The 24239-nt window shown below is 40.6% G+C and overlaps 1 protein-coding gene across 20 annotated transcripts in view; it reads right to left on the bottom strand.

Moving 5' to 3' along the window:
* LOC110833901 (uncharacterized) overlaps nucleotides 1-24239 on the bottom strand; it is a 442516-nt gene that overhangs the window by 202969 nt on the left and 215308 nt on the right. For all 20 annotated transcript variants that reach the window (XM_022072476.2, XM_022072477.2, XM_022072480.2 and 17 more), the window contains one exon: nucleotides 4920-5487. In XM_022072476.2, the coding sequence (XP_021928168.1) occupies nucleotides 4920-5440 (521 nt within the window). In that variant the 5' untranslated portion in view covers nucleotides 5441-5487. The remainder of the gene's footprint in view (nucleotides 1-4919; nucleotides 5488-24239) is intronic.

The following is a 24239-nucleotide window of genomic DNA, read 5'->3' as shown; positions in this document are numbered from 1 at the left end:
TCAAGAAATACAACAATCATTGTGCGTGTTACAATAAATGAGTCGTGAAGTCACATTTTATCATGCGATCAATTAGTACTCAGAGACTATGCGGGTCAGGTCACAGGGTCAAGTAGAGAGGGTAGCACGTAAGCAAGTCCAGTCCATTAGCTGACAAGGCATGGCGTCAGGGAAAAAAAAGGCAATCAAGAACATAAACAGCTTCCACAGTAGACTAAATAGTTCTCCCCGCCCCCTATCGTACGTGATTTGACCCGTTCAGCGGCCTCAAGATGTCTGCAAGCAAATGGATTTGTAGAAACGACTTCTCCTTGAGAATATCAATTGGGACTTGGTTAATTGGAACAAGATGTGGGAACTAGTTTACCTTATATGTCATGATGGTCCATTTATAGACAATAAAATTTTGTTTCTTGTTGCGCATTTCCTGGAAAAATGGAAAATCTTCCAACACTCGTGGGGGGGGGGGGGGGGGGGGCAAGCTGCCATTATATAAGCCTCGAAAAAACAATATATGGCAGTAAGATATTAACGAAATACAATAATTTGTTCATAAATTAACTAGAACTTCCGACTTTACAAGGTCAAAAACCTTCCACGTGCGGAGAGACGCCAACAGAACTTTCAAATTACTACTACTGTACTATTATGCTATTATACTAATTATCAGTTAAAGCTTTGTTTTCGCCATCACGTTAACATCAACCCCGGGCCCATCCAGTCCAGTGGGCACCGAGGTTAAAGCGGCGGTAGCGTGAAGATGAAAATGTAAAAAAGTCTCGAGTTAAATTATGACAGACCAGAACTTCACTCGTGTTCAACCTGAAAATAACGCACGCTAATAATATTGACTAATACGATACAGTGAAAAATCTTATAAATGGTATGGAAAAGATAACGAAAAAATTCCTCGTCTAAACTGTGTTTCCCATACAAAGAAAAACAAATCCCTTGACCTAACACCAGTGGACTACAGCTAGAAAGAAACTGCTAGATCACGGAACGAACGGGGAAAAAAGGGAAATTCCCTAATACAACTGTGTGTATGTGGGCTGATTGGCAGTGAGGGAACGAAACTTATTGCAGTACCCGTCCTGATTGGGCGCATTCCCTCGCCTTGTCTCCCATCTAGCTGATTGCCAGGCCTCGCTCTCCCGTCACTTCTGCGCCCCAACAAATCGAGTTTTCCCCTTGGAGGCTCACCACCCGCAGCACATCACACTACGTCACTGCCCTCCTCTGGAGGAAGTACATATGGAGAAGTAAAGAATATATATAAAAAATAAGCTTCTCTCTATTTATATACCCTTTTACGACCAGACACTTTGTGGTTTTGTTTAACAACGAAAAGCTTCACGGACTTGTCGCTAATGAAGGCGTTTTACTGCATTTACTTTGCAACTGGCTTCACTGCTTTATCGGGGCACTTCAGATTCATCTGTTCTTCTTCCCGCTCCCTCAGTCACGATTTTTCGCAGCTAAACTAAATTTCTACAATACTGTGGCCTGGAGAAACTGTGAAATGTTTAAATTCAAACAAGAGTGAAAAGTTGCAGGTCCTACTCCAACGGAGTACTGCAAATGCGTTCTTTGGGATGTTGCACACCTGTGGTCATGATTTTTACTTTCCACTACATACATATGGCGAAAAGCAGCAGAATAATACAAAACTATTTTCACTGCATTTCGCTAAATATTACGGCACGTTTAAAACAAATGTCACACAACTTAACCAGGCTGGTCTTTTATGACACTTAGATAAAAGACCAATTTTTTGTAGGCTATACTGAGCCGAGTTCGAGGAAAACAGGACCGCGGAAGTGTCCACCTGACCACTCACCTCCATATACTTCCGCAGTTTAAGAACTATTTTGGTTAAAGACCTATGTTCTCCACTTCGGAACAGCGGAGTTACGCATGACCAAATCTCTTGCCTGCCGCATGTTTACAAAGGGAATAAACGCACTTGAAGTTTTGTGACTGCTACGTATCGAGGCGAATCTATAACTGCCGACAATCCGGCGCGTTTTCCAGTCGTCACTTTCCTACCTTCTTTTCAATGAGGCATCCCCGGAGAGTAGCGGCTCGGCACTTACGGTGCCACAGTACAACAGTGGGCACATGAGGTGCGGATTACGTATGGTCACTGCTGTGCCACCCTCACCACCCGGGAATGAACTTGTGGTACATGCCTCATTCTTCAGCTAGACCAACCATGTCTTCTATTTAATGCTTGTAAATAATATGCAATGGCGGATTTTTGTGAATACTGCGATGAGCCTATCAAGAAAGCAGAAAATTTGGCGAGTGGTTAAACAACTGCCAACAGTCCAAGAAATCTCCAGGACCATGCAGTTGGTCGTTGAAATGCTTCCTCGTATGCCAATAACTATCTACGACCAAAATAAACGTCACCTCCGAATAAGTTATACAATGCGTCTCCGCCCCTCCTCCAGTACAAATTTGTAATGCCGAGGTTCAAAAATGAAAATCTCCTTTTGAAGTTTCAAAATGTCAGAAAACTTCAACCTATAAGACTTCGAACAGCTTGTTTTTAGATTCTACCTGCGGTCACTAGAGGTCGGTGTCATCGTCGTTCATCACCAGCTGTACGTGCTCAATACTATCCTCCAGTACCGGTTTTCTCAGAGATCACTGACCCAAGTATTTCCTCGTTTTCCAAAGACAAAGTACTCCTTACTGACAGCACGTCGTCACTACCTTCCAGGCCCCGAACGTTTCCATGGCAACACTTTCAAATTACTATCCTAATCTTCTTGGCAATTGTAACTCATCATAAACATAGATCAGGCCGTTTAGCCAATTTATGCTTCGACTAATATTCCAATTTAAGAATGTTTAAAAATTATAGGTTTTAAAACACGCCTCGTGTTAAAATTTAACACGTTCCTAAATCGCATTCAGGAAATTCACAGGTAACGATGCATTTTTTGGATACCTGATTTCCCAGGCTTCCCAAGTGTTATAAATATTATATTTGACTGCACTTTCAGCTTCTCTTCTTGCGCCTGCATCGTGCTTATACCGTGAAGATGGACGAAGCATGTTCAAGTCCTGTTACAAAGCACATGGCTGCGCTGAAATGTGACTTCATGATTGACTACCGACATGTTATGATCTTGCTTCAGACCTTCACCTTTCCTCATATATTTTCTTTCTGGCTAGGGGTCGAAGCAGGGGGAATCCGAGCAGGATGAAGGAGCTGCAACCCGCAACAAATGGAGCAAAGTAGCTCCTCTAGTGCCCCCAGGGACAACTCAAACTCTTTCTTCACTCGGCATCCGAAGAGGGATTCTTTATGCTTCATATCCGAGGTATCACGACTTGTCCGTACAGTCCACCCGTAGTCAAACTGATAGCCAAGTTACTTTATCTAACAAGAAGCTATTTACAATTGGCATCTAATACAACGCGCCTTCTTTACAAGAGCAAATTCGTTAATACTTTTCAGAGAAACAATCTGTTTGTAGAAAACCCATATATAAGCTCTGTGGGTAAAATACAGTCATAAAATGCCAAAGTAGGTGGTACTTGGTAATAACACTTTTCTTCAGAGAGTGAAATTTGGGTACTGAAAAAACATTATGGGGATTCAACTAGCCAACCTGGACTTAAAAATAATTGTCTACTTCTAACCTAGCGACTATCTTACGAAATCCATTTTAATGAAAAGCGACACATTTGCGCTAGATAAAAAGCCAGCATTATTCCAATAATCTGCGGTCACAAAGTGTCACTTTATTTGGTGCTAACTCTGTGTAATACCTATATACGTGGTACAGATTATTGATTTCTTCGGATGCCACAGAGAGGAAACACGTTCTTCGTCCACCCCCGAAAGGCTTAAAGCTACATTACTCAATGAAACAATACGATGGTACCCAGGCCTTGTTATTATTGTACCAAAGGTGTCTATTTCCTTAATCTAATAAATAAATTTCATTCCAGATACGATGAACTAAGGGGCCAACTTTTTCCCCAATCTAAAAAAAACGATAATTACAACAGAAAAAGACAAATGTTCATAGTCCAATTATGTATACAATTAACCTTAAGTATGAGATTACTGGGCAGAAATGTCTGTCTTCTGTGGCTTATCGTTCATCCTTGAGGCATGATTCAGCGACAAAGGGGCGAGAAGAACAATTTAATTTATTCGTTGTGTATTCTGGTAGCACTTAAGCCTTAATTTCTTCCACAACAGTGCAAACTAATAATACACGACGTGGGATACAAATGTCCATTTATCAATCTTATATGAATACTTGGTCACTCACAGGACTTAAATGCATGCAGCGGTATGGCGCGTAAGCTGATTATGCGAAAACGTGTAAATCGAATGTCTGTTTTTCCATACAGTCCATATTAAGAGAGCAGGTTAGGTCCCTAAGCGCACATTTTACAACAGTAACCTTGGTGACTGAGACCTCTCCCGGTGACTGAAAGTGACAAAATTCCATAATAAAATACAAAGAATAATTTAACATACATATAGTGGGTACAAAATGATAATTTTTGTATTAAATGTTGTCTTTATGTTGGCGCACTGTAGTCCTGCCATGGGTAATGGCCAAAAATTCTGTAGTACATAATTTTATAAATTTAAATGAAGATGGCTGGAAGTTACTGGAGGAGGTCAAGAAATGCTTGTTCTTGGTCAGCAACTTATTTTTTACATTTGCGGAGCCTTTCGCAAATTTCCCCATTGCTCCCCTGTCTTTTCACGAAATGAACGAATCGTTTACCTGTTCCTAAGACTCAAAATCTTGTAAAAAAAAAAGGCCTGTGAACACGCATCGCTCGGGGTTTATCTGCACGTCGTTAGGGACGCGTCTGAAAGACAGCGAAAAGAAACTTGAATGCCGCCGACAGATGACATGAGAGAGGAGGTTTCCTACCTGTAGTAGTCGTTCTTGCAGAGGATCATGTTGGCCTTAGTGAAGCAGGAGCCGCCGATGTCCGCTAGCATCGCACCGCAACACGTGCACTTGAGACATCCGTTGTGCCAGTAGCGGTCGAGTGCGTGCAGGAGGAACCGCTCCACGATCTTCCCGCCACACCCCGCGCACACCTTCACCGTCGGACAGTTGTTATTGTTATTATTGTTGTTGTTATTGTTGAGGTGGTGATGGTGCGGGTGGTGCATGGGACCTCCCGGTGGTGGACCCCCGCTTCCAAATGGTGGATGTTGATGGTGTGGGTGTTGGTGGTGGTCGTGGTGCGGTCCAGGGTGCGGTGGGGGGCCCGTGCTTCCTGGAGGGTGGTGGTGATGATGGTTCGGCCCCATCACGTGTCCATTGCTCATGGGCTGCGACCCGGGGTGATGCGGGTGTGGGGGATGACCGTGGTAATTGTTGTTATCAGGGGGAGGGGAGTGAGGGGAGTTTAACTCCGTGTAGGGGTGGTAATGGGGGTTCATACTGGTGACGGTACTCGCGGCCAGCTTGCTGGAGTCACGTCACAGATCTGCAAACACACCATACGCACATGTGAGCGACATCTAATAAAAGCTGAAAGCAGGAAGGAGAAGATCTAGAACGATCAAAACTGCCTTTTGATCCTCTTAAAAGTTTTGAAGTGTTACAATTACTTTCATTCGATATCTGTATAAGAACCTATCGTCCAAGGGTCTGCATCTCCCTCTTCAGTCACTAAGCGACCACAAAGGCTTCTACTGTGCAGTGTCACGAAAGTAAATTATAAACACTGATAAAGGGAAATATACAGTAAGCATTTTTATTATTGTACATCAGTTTATTTTTATAACAAGTCGAGATAGCAATGAAAGCTTTCGCTATTTACAAACTAAAAACATGAACATGGCGGCAGCTTGAATACGCCCATTTCTAGAATTCATGGCAATTGATACGTCTTTTTAGGTACGCAGTAAGACAGCTCAGAAATTCTGTAAAATCTTTTATGTGTAAATCATTAAACCTGCCAATGTGGTCAGTGTACGAAGTTTCGAAGCTTAGAAGATATTATTGACTGTACCAGTCTACATGGGCCATCATCATACACGACACGGTGGGGGCCTGAAATTTCATTTATAAAGCTTTGTTTGCTTTATCCCGGTTAATAACAGCATTAAACGATTTTAACCCCTTATAAAGTTATGCACGAAATATCGCGCTTGAAAATGCTGGTTTATTCGTATTTTGACAAGATCGGTGAAAAATATCCCACCCGACATTTATCAGCAACAAAAGCTGTTGCAGCGTTACAGCATCGCTACAAATTGCTCACTGCCCTGGAAACGTATTAGACGAATAGGGTTTCCTTTGCTAAGAAACAGCATGGAAAGGGTTAGAATATCCTTCAGTTTTTCCTACTACTACAAATAACCCCATCCCACATCGGTTTGTTTAAGTAGGCTTTTGACACTCAGCGTCACTTTATGATCTTAACAGAGTGGCCACGAAAATGACAGACAAACCAATTCAGTGTCAGCTTGTTAATGCAACAGACAATGGAAGAAACTTTTAGAGAGAAATAAAGGTAACACACATAACTAAAGCAATTCTGAGAGCTTGGGCAATTTGAAAGTAACTTTTTCAAATGCAGTTCTGAACGGACAATTAGTGTTGGAAGCCAACGCTTACACTTAAAGGGTGCACACAGAAAACAGTTTTCGTAATTGCCCCTTATTAGGTATATATAGCGAGATACACAAAACATTTACGAAAAGTTTCGGTTGGGAGCTAAATGTCCTGTTTTAATTAGCAGTCTGCTAGTTGCTTTCCATACAACGAAGGTTCAAAACGGTATGATAATTCTCAAGATTTTGGAGGAAAGAAAATTACCTCGTTTTATTTCTCCCAACATTCCCCTCCCATTTTTACACCCCCTCTGCAATTACATTTCCTATTCGCACGTTTAGTTTGCCCTGTTGGGATTAGTTCTAATTTGATTGCGTTCTAGCCTGATCCTTAATGTTCTTCTACCTCGATATCCCTCCACATGCATCTGCTGATTATTTTCGACTCTACTCATAATTGAGGTTAGAGTGGGCGGAGAAACGTGTTTCCTTTTTGTTTAAGGTGGGCCATGGATTGGCAATGCGCAGGTATTCTTATTAAAACGGTGCACCTTAATCACCGCATTGTTGCTATGAACCTCTAACCTCGGGGCCTACAATTTACGTCTTCCAAACACCACAGGAAAAGAAAGCAAAAATAAGACGGACAAGTATATGAGAATTACATGTTACCCGTAACATTTCGCCAGTCCAGACCATAGCTTTATAACAGGTTATACCAACTACATATTAAAAACACAATTTCCAAAAGGATTAAATAGTAGAACTGAGTTCACTCATAAAAAATACATAAGTATACTCAAATGTTATTGCAATGACTCAGTCTTCACATTAAGTAATACGATCCGTAGATTTGTTAACAGCGTTTAAATTGTTGGGATGTTTCTGAAAACCATAAACGTTAATACAATAAGTGTAACTGTATGCAAATTTTCCACGGAGAGTCATGCTAACGTCACAGTAAGTCTACAACAAAAAGAGATGGCCGAGTGGTTAGCATCCCTGCGTCGTATTCGAGTGATTCCCGGCTCAAATCTCGGCCTCGAGACAAGGTACGATGAATTTGGTGTTTCGTGGTTTTACTCAATGCCTCCAAACAAATAAACACCTGTCATATAGACGTACGGGGGGAGTAGAGGCATAGCTCCACACATTAATGGTCAATTTCAAGTCCCAGCCGCTTTACCTCTGAAGCAAAGAAGCTGGTACCCATTGTTTATAAGGCTGGGTAGACCCCAGAGCTGGTCTGGATGTTGCGGCAAAGAAAAATCTTTCCAGAAATACGCCACGATCGCCTCTTTCCATATCCTCTCCAAATCACTGTTCATTATCACCATATCATTAGACCGCAGGCCTTCATATAATTGCGCAATGACAGCGTCGTTAAACAAACAAATTAACTCCACTGTTTACTACAATCCTACCGTCAATACCAGTAACCTACAACTATTAATTGTGTGATATAATCTCGGTATTTTTCGTCTATTCAGTCATCTTCAGGGACCTCCGCAAGAATCATCACAAGTACACAGACTTCCTACAATCAAGGAAAATTGTCAGAATCTCTCATAAAACAATATGGCTATACAAATACAATATCACCATCGCCCAGATGGCCAGGATGTTCTCAACAGACAGCTTCCCACGGATCTACAAGTAGCAAGGTTTAAGTTATTTATTCATTTGTAGAAAAACAATTCCGAGCTTCGAAGACGTGTTAACAAAATGCGTAAATGTTTTTGCTTTGTCGTCATTATTGACATTGATATGTTTGGTTAGACAGTAACAATCGTTTCTTGGTAATATAACTTATACTACTGTCTGTATGAGCAGAGAATCAATTCGACCTTCAAGCCGTGAAGTAATGCTAAATGCTATCCTAAAAACAATGCCTCTATTTTAAAATGTTCCTACTGTTGGAGCAGTTTGTATGATATCTGATACCACTGGTGTTACTAGTGACCCAACTAATATACTAAATTCTATATAAACTATGAAATATTAAAAATATGAGAATTACACGAAACACTACAAAGTTAGAAAACTAATACACAACTAAGTCAACCGGTGTTTCTGTACCGCGCATTAGAACGCCATGCGCCTGCGCAGATTTGTTTGAAGGTAGAGTCAATTCTCCTCTCAGACAGATAGTACATTGGAGTGCAAACAACGGAAACAGCGAGAAAAATACAATTAGGTCCAAATGCTTATGGGCTCAGAAATTATTTATAGTAATACTTGGCCTGTCTTTAATAGTGGCTATCTGCAACACTGTAAAAGGTCAGGGAATCATATTCAAATACATCATGAGAAGCAAACATTTCGAAACATTTAAAATGTGCTGTTTCCTCTAAATAAGCCATACGTATTTTAATGTTTTTATCTTCGCCTCCTTCATACAAATGATCGCCTTTAAAACAGAGTTTGTATTCATGATTAAAATGCTATTTAAGGGCAGAGTAATTGCTGGATATTTAGATAAGACTTCAAGGAGCTATCCTGCCAAAACTGAAGAAACTACAATACAACCTTCTATAAGAATAACAGATTCTTCACCCAAGATACAAACATAACTCAAGAATGAAGCTAATATATTCAGTGTCAAAATCCAGACAGAACGGTGCCACGATGAGTCACACTGGTACTTCTTTTAACCCTTTAAATCTCAGTGACATTTATCTGCAACACCTACTTTAACAATCACTGACTCTGGATTTTGCCAACAGAATGTATCGTATATCGTGTATGTGGGCTTCATACATTCTCAAAGTAAACAGCAGTTATTTTCCTGAGCAGTGTTGAACAGCCTTGTTAATGGAGAGGCACTGTTTTCTTTGACGTACGGTCTGAATCTTTAATTATTATTAGACAAGTTTCGGCTTCAGAGGTTTTAAGGAGGAATGAGCATCAATTTCTTTAAGTATGTTCATTTCGTGATCTGTTCACTGTTCAGTTCTACAGCTGAGAGCGTGAATCCATCATTACGAACAGCAACACACATGCACATTTCAAGCTTAACCTGCCCCCGGCACTTCTATCTTTTGGGCTAGACCACTAACCACATCCCGTTCAGCAGCTCATCTTCATAAACAGTTTTGCATCAAACTGGTAAATCGAATATGAGATACGATACATTCAAATACAAAATGGGAAGATGTTGACAATACTAGTGTTCACAAAATCCTTTCTGCACAAGAAACAACAGTTTTGGTCTATAACGATACGTCGCATTTACCCGAATGTAACGCGCATTCAAACACAGGCCTAACCTTATTTTGAAACGCTACATTAAATGGATTTACATGCATTATATGCGCCGAGGTTCAATAGAATTTATTGGTAAGTTTCAAAATACAATAAGCATGCATCCATATAGTATACAATTCTCGAAATATAATGGTTGAATAGTTTACGTGTCGATCTTAATATGAGCAAATACAATGTTATCAATTGTACACTAAGTATGCCTATTCTGAAGGGAATATAGTGTGCTTTATATCCTAAGCCACAAAATATAGGACGTATGTAAGTACAATTCGTGTAATGTCAGCAAAATTACTACATGTGACATCTGAAGATACAGAACCAGATCTCATAAGATATTTGCGGGGCTGTTCGGGAACACAGATAAGCCATTTCTCGATGAACGGCATGGACACCTGTTCTACCACATAATTAAGTTATGTAACTCAGGACATTACTGAAGTGCTGACCAGTAACCTGGAATCAGGAATTAAACAGTTGGAGACTGGTGGTAACTACGTGTACCATCTGTTTTTAACAATCGACAACTGATCATTATGCCCACAGCGTACTTAGTGGGTTTCGTGTGATTCTCAGAATAAACAGCGATATTTCCTTAACAGCATTAACCTGATCCTCGCAATAAAGATTTTTTTAGCGGCATGGGCTGAATTTTTCAGTATTATTCAGTTCAGCGTCGAACTTCAAATGGTCAATACATATTTTTCTGCATCTTAACAGCCTAGAAATTATTCCTAGTGCATGCCTGTTATGTACGGATCAAAGGACACAAATTACAAAGGCCTCACAGGGAACAATATCCATCTACCCATTCGCGATTTAGTTTTACTGGCACAATCAGTGGAGTATTTTTATTAAATAATTAAATCGATGCCGATGTATTACATTTGAATACAGGCATCCTAACACTTTTCAACACGTGAAGAAATAAGTTCGCATTTTCACTTACAGCAGCCTCTTTCTTTGGTCCCAACTTTCTCCTCAATACTCTTCCTCTGACAGACACCAAAATGGACCATACGACTGTCTTACGTTATAAAACAGATTTGTAACGAGCGTGCAGAGAGTTACACCATTCCTGCACGGAACTAGAAGAACAAAGAGAGATGCCCACAGATACAAGGCAAGTTTACAGGTAAACCCCCTATTACGTGTATAAGGAACAGTGCACCTTACCCTCAAGGATGTATCGAACTACAAATTACAGAGGAATCTCTCAGGCCCGTGGGAGGAGGAAACGGAGTATATGGGGTAGAACAGAAAATAACTGGTATCATGGCTGACGGACATAGTGGTCAGGTCGGCCTGATGGACCTCAAGATGCCGCCAAGGTCACCATCTACACTGCCAGCGTAGACAAGCTGTTTGAAAAATACAGCACGTGCCTTCTGACCCACTATAGGGGGACTTACACTCCGCATTCAGGAGTCCTGAGAACGAATCATTGCACTACCCTCTCATTTCCGTTAGCCGTTTCAGACAACTGCTGCTGACCGTAGCGTATAAACGCTTAGCAAGGTTCTGGGTTCAAATTTTGACCCGAAGACTGGCGATCCTCAGATTTGTCGTGGGTTTCCTCAGTTTCTGCGGGCAAATGCCGTGATAGTACCTTAAATGTGGCCACAATAGCTTCCTTCAACTCATATCCAATTAATTATTCCTTTATCATCCTATCAACCGACGCTATATAATCCTTAACGATGAACACAGTCGTTAAATAAAACGCAAATAAATAAATAATCCTGCAGTTTGGTCAGTGATGCCGTTACTTGGCAACTCGTTGTGAGCTACAAACATTACGTAGGGTTCAATAACATGTAAAGATGATTACGAACAATAAACAGGCAAGCATTCACTTTGTCCTTCGTATCATCATGTCTATTGTCAGTGATAATTCCATCTGTATGCATTTGTTGGTTTCGAAGTACGGCATATTCAGTTTTCACGGTCCGCGCTCTTTTGTACATTTCGATTCAGAGTCAACTCTGGAACAACAACCACTCAGACCTTCGAAAGATTTCTTGGAAGGTAGAACAGCTCACGCGAATTAAGAGGACAAGGGCGAAATTCGAAATGACGAATCAAATGTTCAAGCTACTGTCTATTGTTTTTGTTATTGTTGTTATTATTCGGCATAGCTTTGTCAGAACAATGCTCGCTGCGACCTGAATCACCAGCGGTCGACTCCCGATAAGTGCAGGGAGGCATTTCTCTATTGGGAACCATGTTCACACCTACACTGGGAGCAAGAGAGCATCACATCCTGGAGGCTCTTTCTCCGGCCCATGCAGCTGACCACTCACCTCACTCTAGTGGCCACCGGTGGTCGGAAAGCGATGACACCAAATCCTTTGTTTTTCTAGTAGACAAGGAAGTGTTTCTTTATAAGAGGAGAAGGGAAGATTGATACGACAAGAGGGAGAAAGACGGCAAAGAGTCTGAGCATGGGTACTTTTCTCTAAAATATTTTCCCCCTTATAATTTGGACACAATCAGTGGCATTTTCATAAACTGACTTTCACACTGCACTCTATTTTGAGCCAAAGGAACTATAAAACACTCCTAATGCAGGCATACGCCCAAGCCGCACTACTTCCGCAGCCTAAACGTAATAATTTCACATCCGACAGCGAACAAGGAATGACTAGGTTAGCTCTCCGTTGTGTGCTATCTCTTCGCGGTCTTTACGTCCATCTCTAATGGTCACCAAGCTCGGATATGTTCTGTGTCCACGACACAGTCTCCACCTTGAACGATGCAATGCTGGAATCTACTTACACGTCTACACGGCGTTGCAACCCAGAAGACCAACATCGACATCTTCACTTTTGTGAGACACTCATATATCAAACAGCTATAATCCTTTTTGCGTATATTTGGTGATGACATTTTTATAGCAGATTTGACAAGACAACTGAAACTAAAAAGAAACATTTGAACACTGTGCATAAAGCACACAGCAACGCTCTCATATTGCTGATGTGGACATGACACCAAGCGAACTGACAGCTGCTGTCAATCAAAGTAGCACTGGATGGTATCACGTGACTATAGTGGTGGGGGGTTGGGGTGACGGGGTGGTAATGTGGTTATATCATGGTGGGCCATGCACAACTCCTCTCTATGACGTTCAATTTACAAATTGATTTTCAATAACAATCGGCGTTAAGCAAACCCGATACATCCCCCCACTCATTCACTCTGCGTCTGTCGATACCGAGCACTGGGTCGCCTTTCTGGTGTGTGTGTGTGTATGTGTGTGCATACACAAAACGAAGATGGTCGTACGTAACATTTGTGGAGTTTTCATTCGGTTTCAGCAGAGAAGTGGCTATTTGGTTTCACACGACGTGTAGACTTACAAGGCAAAAAGTGTATAGCCGGGTAACGCTTTCAAATTTCTTGTTTCACCTCCGCTACAAAACTGATTTCGATTAAATTTGGTATTGGTATTCCATAGGCCTACTAAAAATAGACAATTTTTATTTTGGTGCATTATGTAATCTAAGCACGAAACTAATTTCATAGATTTAAAAAATCTCATAATAAAGCAAGGAACTCATGCCCAGTGGTAACTACAGACGTCCGTTCCACATGCTTGTGGAATCTGTAATTGTGCATTTTGCACACAGCGGGTTTCGTATGATTCTCTGAAGTAACAGTGATTGCATTAAGTAATTCGTATTTGTAATGGAGGAATATTGTGTTTCCTCTGAGGCACGGACTGAATCCTTTTCGTATAAAAACCTGTTAGATGCGGAAATATTTTACGAAATGCAGTGAGGAAACGAATCTTTCCGTTGTAATTAGGTCTGTATCCGTAATAAAAGTTATAAGAACACAAATAATATATTCAAAACAGAAAAAACGTATTTGGATAGAATTTCGCTCACTGGTGTAAACTACAAGTAATGACTAACTAAAGAAAATGTCCGCTGAAAATAGACGGGGAAGGACATATTTATACCTTCATCCTTTGCCCCTTTTCTTCCTTACCTTTGTCCCTCACGTCCGTAATTTCCTTTAAAAGTACTTCCAAAAGCCGCCCAACAGTAACACCACTTGTAAAACAACATTTTGCCATCTAGCGTCATTACTGCTAACATGTTCAGTGCAGCCAAACACACACAGACATAAACAGTACATACTATTCATATAATAGCCAGTGTCCGTCGCGGGAAAAATTGAAAGCAAGTTCCGACTGTGGGGACTTTTCATCAATATTATTAGTGTGATTAGATCAAAGGGAATACGGAGAGTGGAATATGCAGCACGAACGCAAAATGCATACAAAATTTTGGTTGGAATAGGTGTAGTGATGAGATCACTTGGAAGATTGAGAGATAATATTAAGACGAATCGTGGTATTCAATCGTGTCAGGACAGGGTCCAGTGGTTGGCTCTTAGGAACACGGCGATGAACCTTGGAGTTCAACAAAAGGCGAAACATTTGTTGACCAGCCGAGCAACTATCAACTTCTCAGAGAGGTTCTGCTCTATGGCAATAGGTATTAATGAAGAAGATTAGAGAAGTGTACTCTCTGGAGTACACTGATATTCCAACATCGTGCTCCAACAACAGAAACTCGGGTTCTGTTATTGCGCAACAATTATCTCCAGTAGTGCGGGCTGCCTACATTCTCAGGAAAACGCGACAGACACGCGTACAGACCTTTGAGTTTGTCGCTCACGCTAGAGATCGAAGAATACCAAACAACGAGAGGAGGAATTAAACTGGAAAAAGAATAAGGCGTCTTCTGCCTCCATCATCAGGGCGATTAACTCTGAAAAGATAAAATTCTACCAGACGCGGCTCCACGACCCAAAAGTCAGCCATCTTCATGGTCCCCGCCGTGAAGACTTCAAAAATATCTGGAGAAAGATTTCACCACAATAATTCCACAAGAATAACAAGACACCTAACCGCAATTTGAGATGAGAGGGCATGGTCGAACCCTTTCCGTGTCCCAGACCCTCGGTCGGTCACCCATTAGCCGGAAGCCAGCAAGTTTCCCCTTGCAAAGTTGCCACCCTAACCCCGACTTTTCTTGCGCGAATGAGCGGTTCCAGCCAGCAGTGTAGCATTTATTACATTTCATCATCAGCAGACGATTTTTCGAGGGTTCACGCCAGTGGGGGGCTCAGAACTGCAAACAGCTGTTACCAGGTAGCGGCAGTTATGGTAATTTCACTCCTCCTACTGGCTTCACGTCTCACCACACTGCCCAATCACATTATGACCACCGCTATTCACAAACCAAAGATTTAACTTCGTTAATTCCAAGGCGCGAACCTGAGCCAGTTCCATCCAGGTCAGATTTCAGGTGTTCGGCGGCGAATATGAAGATGATAGTCATATTCAGTTTCATCCACTTCCCATCCTCACAACCTAACTCCCTTACGCCCATTGTAACGTCAACATTAAACCTTATTCTTGATCTTCCAAGTTGCCTTTTCCAAAGGTTTATCCATCAAAATTCTGTATGCATTGCTTGTCTACACATCAGAGCTACATTGGAAGTCCATCATAATAACCTACATTCCTGGGTGATAAATTACAAGGTATGAAGTTTCTCGTTAAGTCAGTCCTAAATTGTCAACTTTTATCACCTCTCTTGCATTCAAATAACTTATTTGCCTGCAAAAGACCATGTTTCACTGCCATACCCTTCCGCGTTGCCGTCAGCGGCTGTGTCGACCCTGAAGCAAGTAAGGTCACAGTGCTTGAGAAAAGAAACACACCGACGTCTGCCAGTAGCCAGGTATTGCACAAAGTAACTCATCCGGACTCCTCAAATGGTCCATCAGCAACTAAGCAGTCTAAACAATGTCGTTACGTAAGAGTAGAAACACCTTTTTACCGACGCCAAGACACTGCACCACTACTGGCATCTCCAAAAATGTCTTTTAACATTTAATAACCAAACCTTAACTATTTATACCACCTGCTTTAACATTAAACCTACATTCTTTTCCACAGAATGTTTAATCAGTTTCAGAATGAACAAAAATTACTTCCTTGACTAGCATCGACCAATCGGTCTTTATAATCGAGATATCGTGTTTTAAGTAAGATTTAATGTTCACACGGCGGCCTCCGTCATGATCCTGATTATGGAGGCAGCAATGCCCTCTGTAACGTTGGTAAACTTCTATCAGACTACACGGCTCTACATTCCAGATGCCAGCCATATTAGTGTTGTGTTCTCTTTGAGGTAGAGACTGAATTTTTAAATATTCACTGGCATTTCAAAATTACGTTGCTATGATGATTTTGTGATGGTAGTAGGGAATTTTAGACACAAAATTCCAACAAAGAAGCCAATTTTTAAACCGAAGATAAATTTTAAAACAGATTAACTAATGGACAGATGACAGAATGCGACTGAGAGAGGGAGGAAAGAGATGAACATCTAGAAATAATGGACGTTAAAATACGAGAGATAAAGTAAATAAAAGACGAGAGGGGAACAAGAAAGGTCACTCGGTACTAGAATCTAGAATGAGATTGGCCTATAAAACAGTCTGCGTGTACTGTTTTTAAAACGGAACCAATGTAAATTGTTCTCACTATGAATTAATGTTTCAGGTCATAAGCTACAATTTGTGTTCCGTGTTGGTTAGATGACATCGACCGACAGAATTGCCATTGCAACTACACGCAGATGTTAATCACAAAGATTGCCCAGCATCCTGACGTTACGGACGTGGCACAAACGGCGCTAACGCAGCATCTGAATTCGCTGTTCGAAAAGGGAAAAGAATATCACGCGACTTTACAGTACACCGACCAATGATCGCCCTTATGACGAAGACAGTATGACCTCTGAAACGTCGGTTAACATCGACCAGACTACACAGCGCAACAACCCAGAAGACATAAATCTTCATACTCATCGCCCTGATGACGGAGGCAGTATGACCTCTGAAACGTTGGTTAACATCGACCAGTCTACACAGCGCAACAACCCAGAAGACAGAAATCTTTATAGTAAAATTTCCAATTCGTCTTAAAACGCAAGTTTTTGTATGTAATACTGGAACTACTGGTATGAATTAGGATTGCTGCAAACTAGTTAGCAACTTCAACACTCCACCCGAGACACCCAGTGGCAGGAGAAGAAGACAATAGTATTCCGACCATTGTATGAATTCGGTTTTCATGTTCCCCGCTCTGCCCATCTGCCCCTACAGAAGAGCGAAGCCAGCCTGTGCGGCACACAGTCCAGCGGATACGGCAGAAAAGAAAATCTGAGAATCAATTCAATTTTGATGCACAGAGGTGCGACTGGGGGACGTGTTGAATTTACAGCTCTTTGTGCAAGGAGGGCTTCTTGTGGCTTTCAAATGAAATAACAGGAACACAGGAATGCGTAAAGAGTCGTTTATGTCCAACTGCATTTGAAAGTATTGAAATCTTGTCCATAGGAAAGAACAGCAAAATCAGTTACAGAAGCCATTAATAATTATAAAAGTTTGAAAATAAATATTATACAGCACTGGCTCTATTTCATGCAGACTTTCAGTGTCTAAATGCTACGTACAATAAGCGATCCAGCAGAACAGAAATTGGTCAGACGTTATAGCAACCAGAATCCTTAAAATATTTATTTAATTATGGTTTTTATGACGCCGTCAGTATCTCATAAAACGCAGCGTCGAATTAATTAGTAATGAATACTGAATTGGAAAGAATGCTGGATTACGTATTCGTCGTCTAATTAAAGTAACTCTGCCGGCATTTTCCTGGAAGGTCTAAGGAAACTTACGATGAGCTTCAGTTATGATAATCGATCTCCGGTCCCAGATTTTAACCCGGAATTTCCCGAATACGAAACAGGAGTGCTAACCACCAGGCAGCGACATTCCGTAATTTGCAAATGAAAACCCACTTCCTATAGCAAAGACAACAACGCGTCGCCATTGCAAACACAAATTGGTTAAACAAAACATTAAGTTACATAAAAAGTAGTAATGTGTGAAGTGTCGTTAAAATTGTCCCCATCTAAATATTGTAACAGCTTCAAAATCTTTCGTAGACTCCCCAATATAAAATGTTATCAAATCCGTTCAGCCGTTCTCCAGTCGTTACATGCGTCCACACAGACGACATATGGCACGATTTTAAGATGGGCAATGTTTTGAACGCACACAAGTTTGCCAACACCGACCATTCTCCCCAGATGTTACTGCCTTCATTTAAAACAGCACACTGATTTCTTAACTGAGTTAAATAATGTAACAGAATTCGAATTGCTTCAAAATATGTTATCTTAGAGAGTACACTTCAGCTTCTAGCGCGTAGCTACAGATAAAATCAAGTAAAGGTTGACCCCTACTTAAAGTTTATGGGGGCGTTTAAGTAACGCTCAGAAGTTCCTGCCATGTTGGTACCGAACATCGCCTTAACAATCAAAACGCCCAAACACTATCTTAATACGCTTTCTTACAACAGCTACTTACATTCCCCTCCCATTAAATAACAAATGTAATTCTCTTGCTTATCGGGGGGGGGGGGGGGGTGGTGAAAAAAGGGTCTGGTTTTTTCATCAGAAAAATGTGTTCCAAATGTGGATTTAGAGCTTGGAGCGCTTTGGCAGAGAAAAAGATGTCAAACAGAATTCCACTGATCAATCTAAAAGAAAAGTCTACTCCAAATCAAGCGATTTCCCATTCGAAATTAGATTTGCAACTTTGGGTTAGCCTTCGGTCAAAGCACTTGCAGACAGAACTGGAGCCATTCCGCGAAGAGAAGATATATAACGTAAAAACACATACAGGGTGCCCACAAACAGAGATTCAGTGACAAACGGAATTGCACACAGGTTACATTCTCTATGTGGCAGTAATGACTGACTCGCTGGACAGTCGATGAATTCCGTGTTGCTACGCAACCCGTCGGCTTTCTATCGTGTCTATGAATAACTACGTTTGGACTACACTCTGTAGCATTTCTATCCATTACAATACATTCACTGTGTGCATATTTGTATGTTCATGTCACGTCTTCCAGACAAAGGTTTTTGCCGATTTATATTTCACCGCACGTGTTACAGCTCCGTCCATCTGGACCCAGAATCCAAGAACGCCCGTTGAAGGGGCCAACGTTTTGACAACGAGAACACACAGTGAGCAAACCGGACACGAAGAACTACGTGCCAAGTCACCGATGTCACTTGCCAACGGCAGTCCGGATGGCATGTACGACCTCAGTGCTACACTTAGTATGGATGCGTTTATGTGAAATGTAGTTAGGATTTTACTGAAGTAATTCAGTGGGAATATTTACGGAGGTAAACATAGGTCTTCAAAAACTGCAAGCAAAATGGCAAGCATGTTTTTCCATGTTTATTTAAATAACTGTCCTGGAATAATCAAACTGCTTACTTATTGCTGTAATTTCATGAACTTTATTCCCGTTAAGCATTTTCTTGGACAACTGTAATTGTCTCGCGTAGTGATCACTTCATAAATTAAACAGTCGACAAGGAACCGAACAGCGGTGGACTTAAGTCGATTTCGCACAACAAACCAGCTGTGATCGCCTAGATACTAGATCATGGGTGGAAAGAAACGGTCAGAAATTGTTCAAAAGGATTTCATTTCATAAACAATACTGAACCGATTTAAACTCTAGCAATGCACAGAGTAACAACTGTTAGAAGTATAATACTGAGTCTGGGGAGAATAATGTACAGGACTATTACATAAACTAATGATCACAATATCACAAGACTATTCAAATATTCCAGAGACACAAACACAAAACGTTTCATGCACTGATGCTTACCTAGGTGCATACGATACATCATTAACTTATAATGAGAAGTCATAACAAATTTTCGTGTTTTTATTGTTCTCTTTTGTGACCGTTTTATTGGGGGGGGGGCGTTCGCTTGAAAAAACAACATTAAAACAATAGAAACTGCCTATAATATTCATCAGCTTTAACTATGAAACATACTACACGAACCGCGTTGGTTAATTACATCATTGCAAACAGGCGGAACCGCAGTCCCAACAATTCCTCCACAGATTGCTATTTCATGAAAGAGTCGGGAACAATGGTCTCCGTTTGTATGCATTTCTATTGAAGGATGTTGTATGTAACACAGGCAACGTTTGTTTTAGAGAATATACTCCCTATGGCTAATTAATTGCGCTGCAAGCCCCAGGATCAACTCTGTTGAATTATTATCGGCCCGTAACAATGATATTCAGACCCAAAGGACCAGGCGAATACCGAGACCATAAATTTCAAATGTTACCTGACATTTTCAAACTTGTAGAACTAAGCCGAATTCCTAAAACTAATCACGTATTTTGGCACTTTAGTTCAGAGCTATAGATTTTATTGGGATAATGTTCAAAGAATTATTGCCTTTATGACCACATAAATAAACTACTTCCTCCTATCTTGGAGACCTGCTATTCGAGCAGAGAAATTCTGTTTCTCCGTTGTTATAGACACCACATGGGCAACTGTAATTCTCGCCTACTGCACTTCGGCAACCGAATATCGCGTCTCCACGATTTAAGGACAGAAGGTAGACTGCCTCTGCGCCCAAACACCATACCAGAAAATAAAGATCCGCTTTAACACAAGTTTACCATCTACGCCTAGGTCTCCGAAGCTGTCTCTTCTCTTTAGATGTTCACACTAAAATGCTGTTAAGCATTTATAATCACAGCTTGTAGTACAGTGTGTGTTCAGTCCATCTGATCCTCCCTGAATTGGTCATCCTAATTATATTTTATTTTATTTGGCGAGGAGCATACTTTATGGAGTTCCTCTTTACGCATCGTTTTCCATCCTAGTATTACTTCCTCTCCATTTTTCCCACATATTTTCTTCAGAAACCTGTTCTCAAATATGCTCAGTCTGTGTTCACTTACGGCGAGGACCACGTTTCATACCCATAGAAAATAGGAAAAATTACAGTGGTGTATGCGTCTATGCGTCTTAGCGTTTTAGATAGGAGGCGGGGAGACGAATAAATTCAAACTACAGTAAAGCAGATGTTAATACCATACAGTTCGTTCACTGAAAAACTCGAAATCAGTTGTCACTTCCCGGTAGGTATTGCTGTAATGCAAAAAAGTCGATTTTATTGATTTTATAAAGCGACTCATACAAGGTAAACCCTGTGGCGCTTGGCTGTGAGTCATGCAGTTCCAGCCGGGATCTAGGAAGCGACAGTTGCTTTCAACTTTATCAATGAACGCGCTTAAAATAGGTCACAACCACATCTAGTTTACCAAATACAACAAACCAGTTGATACAGCGTGGTAAAATAAATCAAGGAACAAGGCACCATGGTAGAAACAACACAATGTGTTCCGTATAATTTGTCTGTGATGATGTGTACTTCTACTCCTTCATTTTAAGATGACAAAACAGGCATATACAGATACGTACGCCCACAACAGCTCCTCCTCTTACTACGTGTGTGTGTGAAAGGGGGGGGGCAAAAATTGTCACTCGCAAGAAAATGTTTCTCGACTTCAGATTTGGCGGTGGCGCTCCAACCCTTCCTTTCCAAGAGTCTCCTTTCGAAGTAACAAATCAAAAACTGTACCACGCACAATTCAATCACGTGGCTTAAGCCATGGGAAATATGCTCAGCCCCTAGAGCCTGTTTAATTAGAAACCTTAAGATTTACAGTCCTAAATCCATTAATGTTGCCCACGGAGATATTTGAAATAAGAAAACGTCTTTTAAACCTTTCCCTGGCAACGGCGCGACAGAACGCCGAAGCAATTCCACCCGTTTCCTGGCAAACTATGAAAGAAAAGTTACCAACAATTCCATATAGCCAAGTAACACTATCATAAACCCTTATTCTTAGCGGAACTTTGTCGACGATTGTATTGTTACCGGGGGGGGGGGGGGGGGTGTTTTTTCTAGTTTCCGATTTGCAGATGTGCAGACGCCAGCAGCGGCTTCTTTCTGATATTTTCATTGCCGGTCTTACAGTGGGTCTTATTGTGCAAAAGATCACACCCAAGTAAAAATCACTGTAATATTTAAAAATGCTTATGAGCTTCTTATTTATGGAGACATGCGTTACATAACGAGTTAATTCTGTAAAAATGTGCTAAATACAAACAAGCCCTGCCCTAGGTTGTGAAGTGCATTTTTTAGAAATTCTTATTATCAGTACGTTTATATTGCATATAATGTATAAAAAATATGCAGATAAAGTGTGTATATATATATATATATATATGTATGTATATATCATTATACGTATACATTCCACAGTTTATGTATTGGACTTCATGTTGCCCGCATACAGACCAAATTTTACCGAAGTTGCTCGCACAACAAAAAAGGTTTGGCAGGCCTGATCCATGACATACGTTCAGTCAATCCGAATACTTTATAAACTTTTTGACATGACTGTCTTCTGTGATGTTGCGCTGCATAGTCGTAGAAGTTTACCGAAGTTTCAGACTCACCGCCCTGGCGATGGAGGCAGTAAGCACCTCTGAGACTAAGTAAACTGTACAAAACTACACAGAAAAACACCCCAGACGACAGTCATCTTCATACTCGCGGCCCAGAGAACCTGGAATCTCAGTTTACGATTTTTAGCAACATTTTAAATACAAAATTCCTCGCGAAAATTTCGAAATAATCCCATCTGTTCCCAAAATAAAAATAACTGCTATACTTGCAGTATTCAGAATTTCTGCTCCAGTTTTACACGTCCCTAATATAAACCCAAGTTAAATTATTTACCGGACATCTAACGGCGGTATTTGGAGTGAAGTGTTTGCAAGCAGGGAGATCAAACAACACAGTGAACCGTGCGAATAAGCCTATCCAGAACATAAACTTTAATTTAATTAGTAATACTAACTTTGTGATAATTTGGGTCAATGAAACACAAATACTGACAATGGTAACAATAACCAGCATTAATGTTACACAATTACGCAGAACGCCAGCAACGAAGTCTTGGTCACAGTGCAGAAAGTCAGTATAATAACAACACTGGCAGACCGTTGGTGTTCTCAAATTGTACACAGCACCCACTATTCTAGCACACACAGTAAACCACGAAAGCCAGGAATACGGGTTCTCGTCCCGAAAATATTTTAACATAAACAAACGATACACACATTTTTAAAAACTGACATAACCTTCAAATACATATATTCTGGTACTTTTCGAAATTGCTTATTACAATCTGAAAAAACACGATGAACCTGAGCAGACACGGTAAAACCCGCTATAATGAAATCCGAGAGTGCGCAAATCCTATGTATATGTTGTTACTCCACATAAAATTTCATACAACTTCAATGTTATTACCATCAAAACTGAAGATAAGTACATAACCTTACAACAAAATCTTATATAAGCCTACGTTTCCAAGACCTATTAGCACATATTTAGTTCCCCGATGTCCGCTCCCACTTCATACATTTGTGCGACCGGCATTTTTATATCCTATTATTCCATTCTTCTGGGTAAGAATGGCTTAAGACAACAGGAAATGCGTTTGAGTTAAGCCCTTCCCACCGAGAAACAGAAATTTCTGGAGAAATTAGAAAATAAGAAGGTCGTGTCCCTTAATGTTAAGATTTTCTTAACGTTTCATAAAAACCCATCAGTTGAGGCAGGCACACGGACATAATTAATACCATCGTAAGCTTAAATTCAGCCTTCACCAGACCAGCCTCTCCGATAACAGCTAGCGACGGTCGCATGAAAGTGTTGGGCTAATCAATGTTATTAACGGCGTTTTCAGACTGGAACAACAAGATACGGAAAACGATAGCACAGTTATTTTACAACTATTCGGTTAACGTTATAGCCTCTTATACGCTGTATCGGGTGGCATACAACAGGTACTAAAGACAATCTAGGAATGCAGGTATCGTTTTATTGAAACTACCAAACGAACACTTTTAAATACCCTCAAACTACGCATAGCGGGATATTAGCTGTAACTCGTAAAGATTATATAAGCCACGTATCGGACCCACAATACCAACATTTACTTTTAAATCGTGTCGTATCTACTTAATTCTTACGAACCATAAACTTGGAAAATACCAAATAAGTACAGGCCATTACCTTTAGTAACTTATTCTCGGTCGTCACTTTTATAAAATACACTTTCATGTGGCCCGATGTATTTCCATATTATTTAATTAAGAAAAAACTAGAAATTTGGGCTACCACTGATAAATAAATTCGTTAACGTTAGAATAATTTCATTTCTTTATTAATCGGCTACTTGAAAATGAAAATCCATAACACACAGGCTGTGTGAGGACAAGCCGAGTAAATCATAAGCATGTAACGTAACTGTAAAAAGATAATAGAAGTTACAAGATTTTCCAACACATCAGTTATGATCTGATACTAGAAATTATAGAGGTCTCGTGTTTTAAATTTTG

The sequence above is a fragment of the Zootermopsis nevadensis genome, unplaced genomic scaffold, assembly GCF_977971745.1.
Source record: "Zootermopsis nevadensis isolate Lab colony 2312 unplaced genomic scaffold, Znev_1.0 Znev_ptg000022l, whole genome shotgun sequence".
Taxonomy (NCBI): domain Eukaryota; kingdom Metazoa; phylum Arthropoda; class Insecta; order Blattodea; family Termopsidae; genus Zootermopsis; species Zootermopsis nevadensis.
Note: the sequence above shows the minus strand (reverse complement) of the source record. Positions and strands in the feature narration are given on the sequence as shown.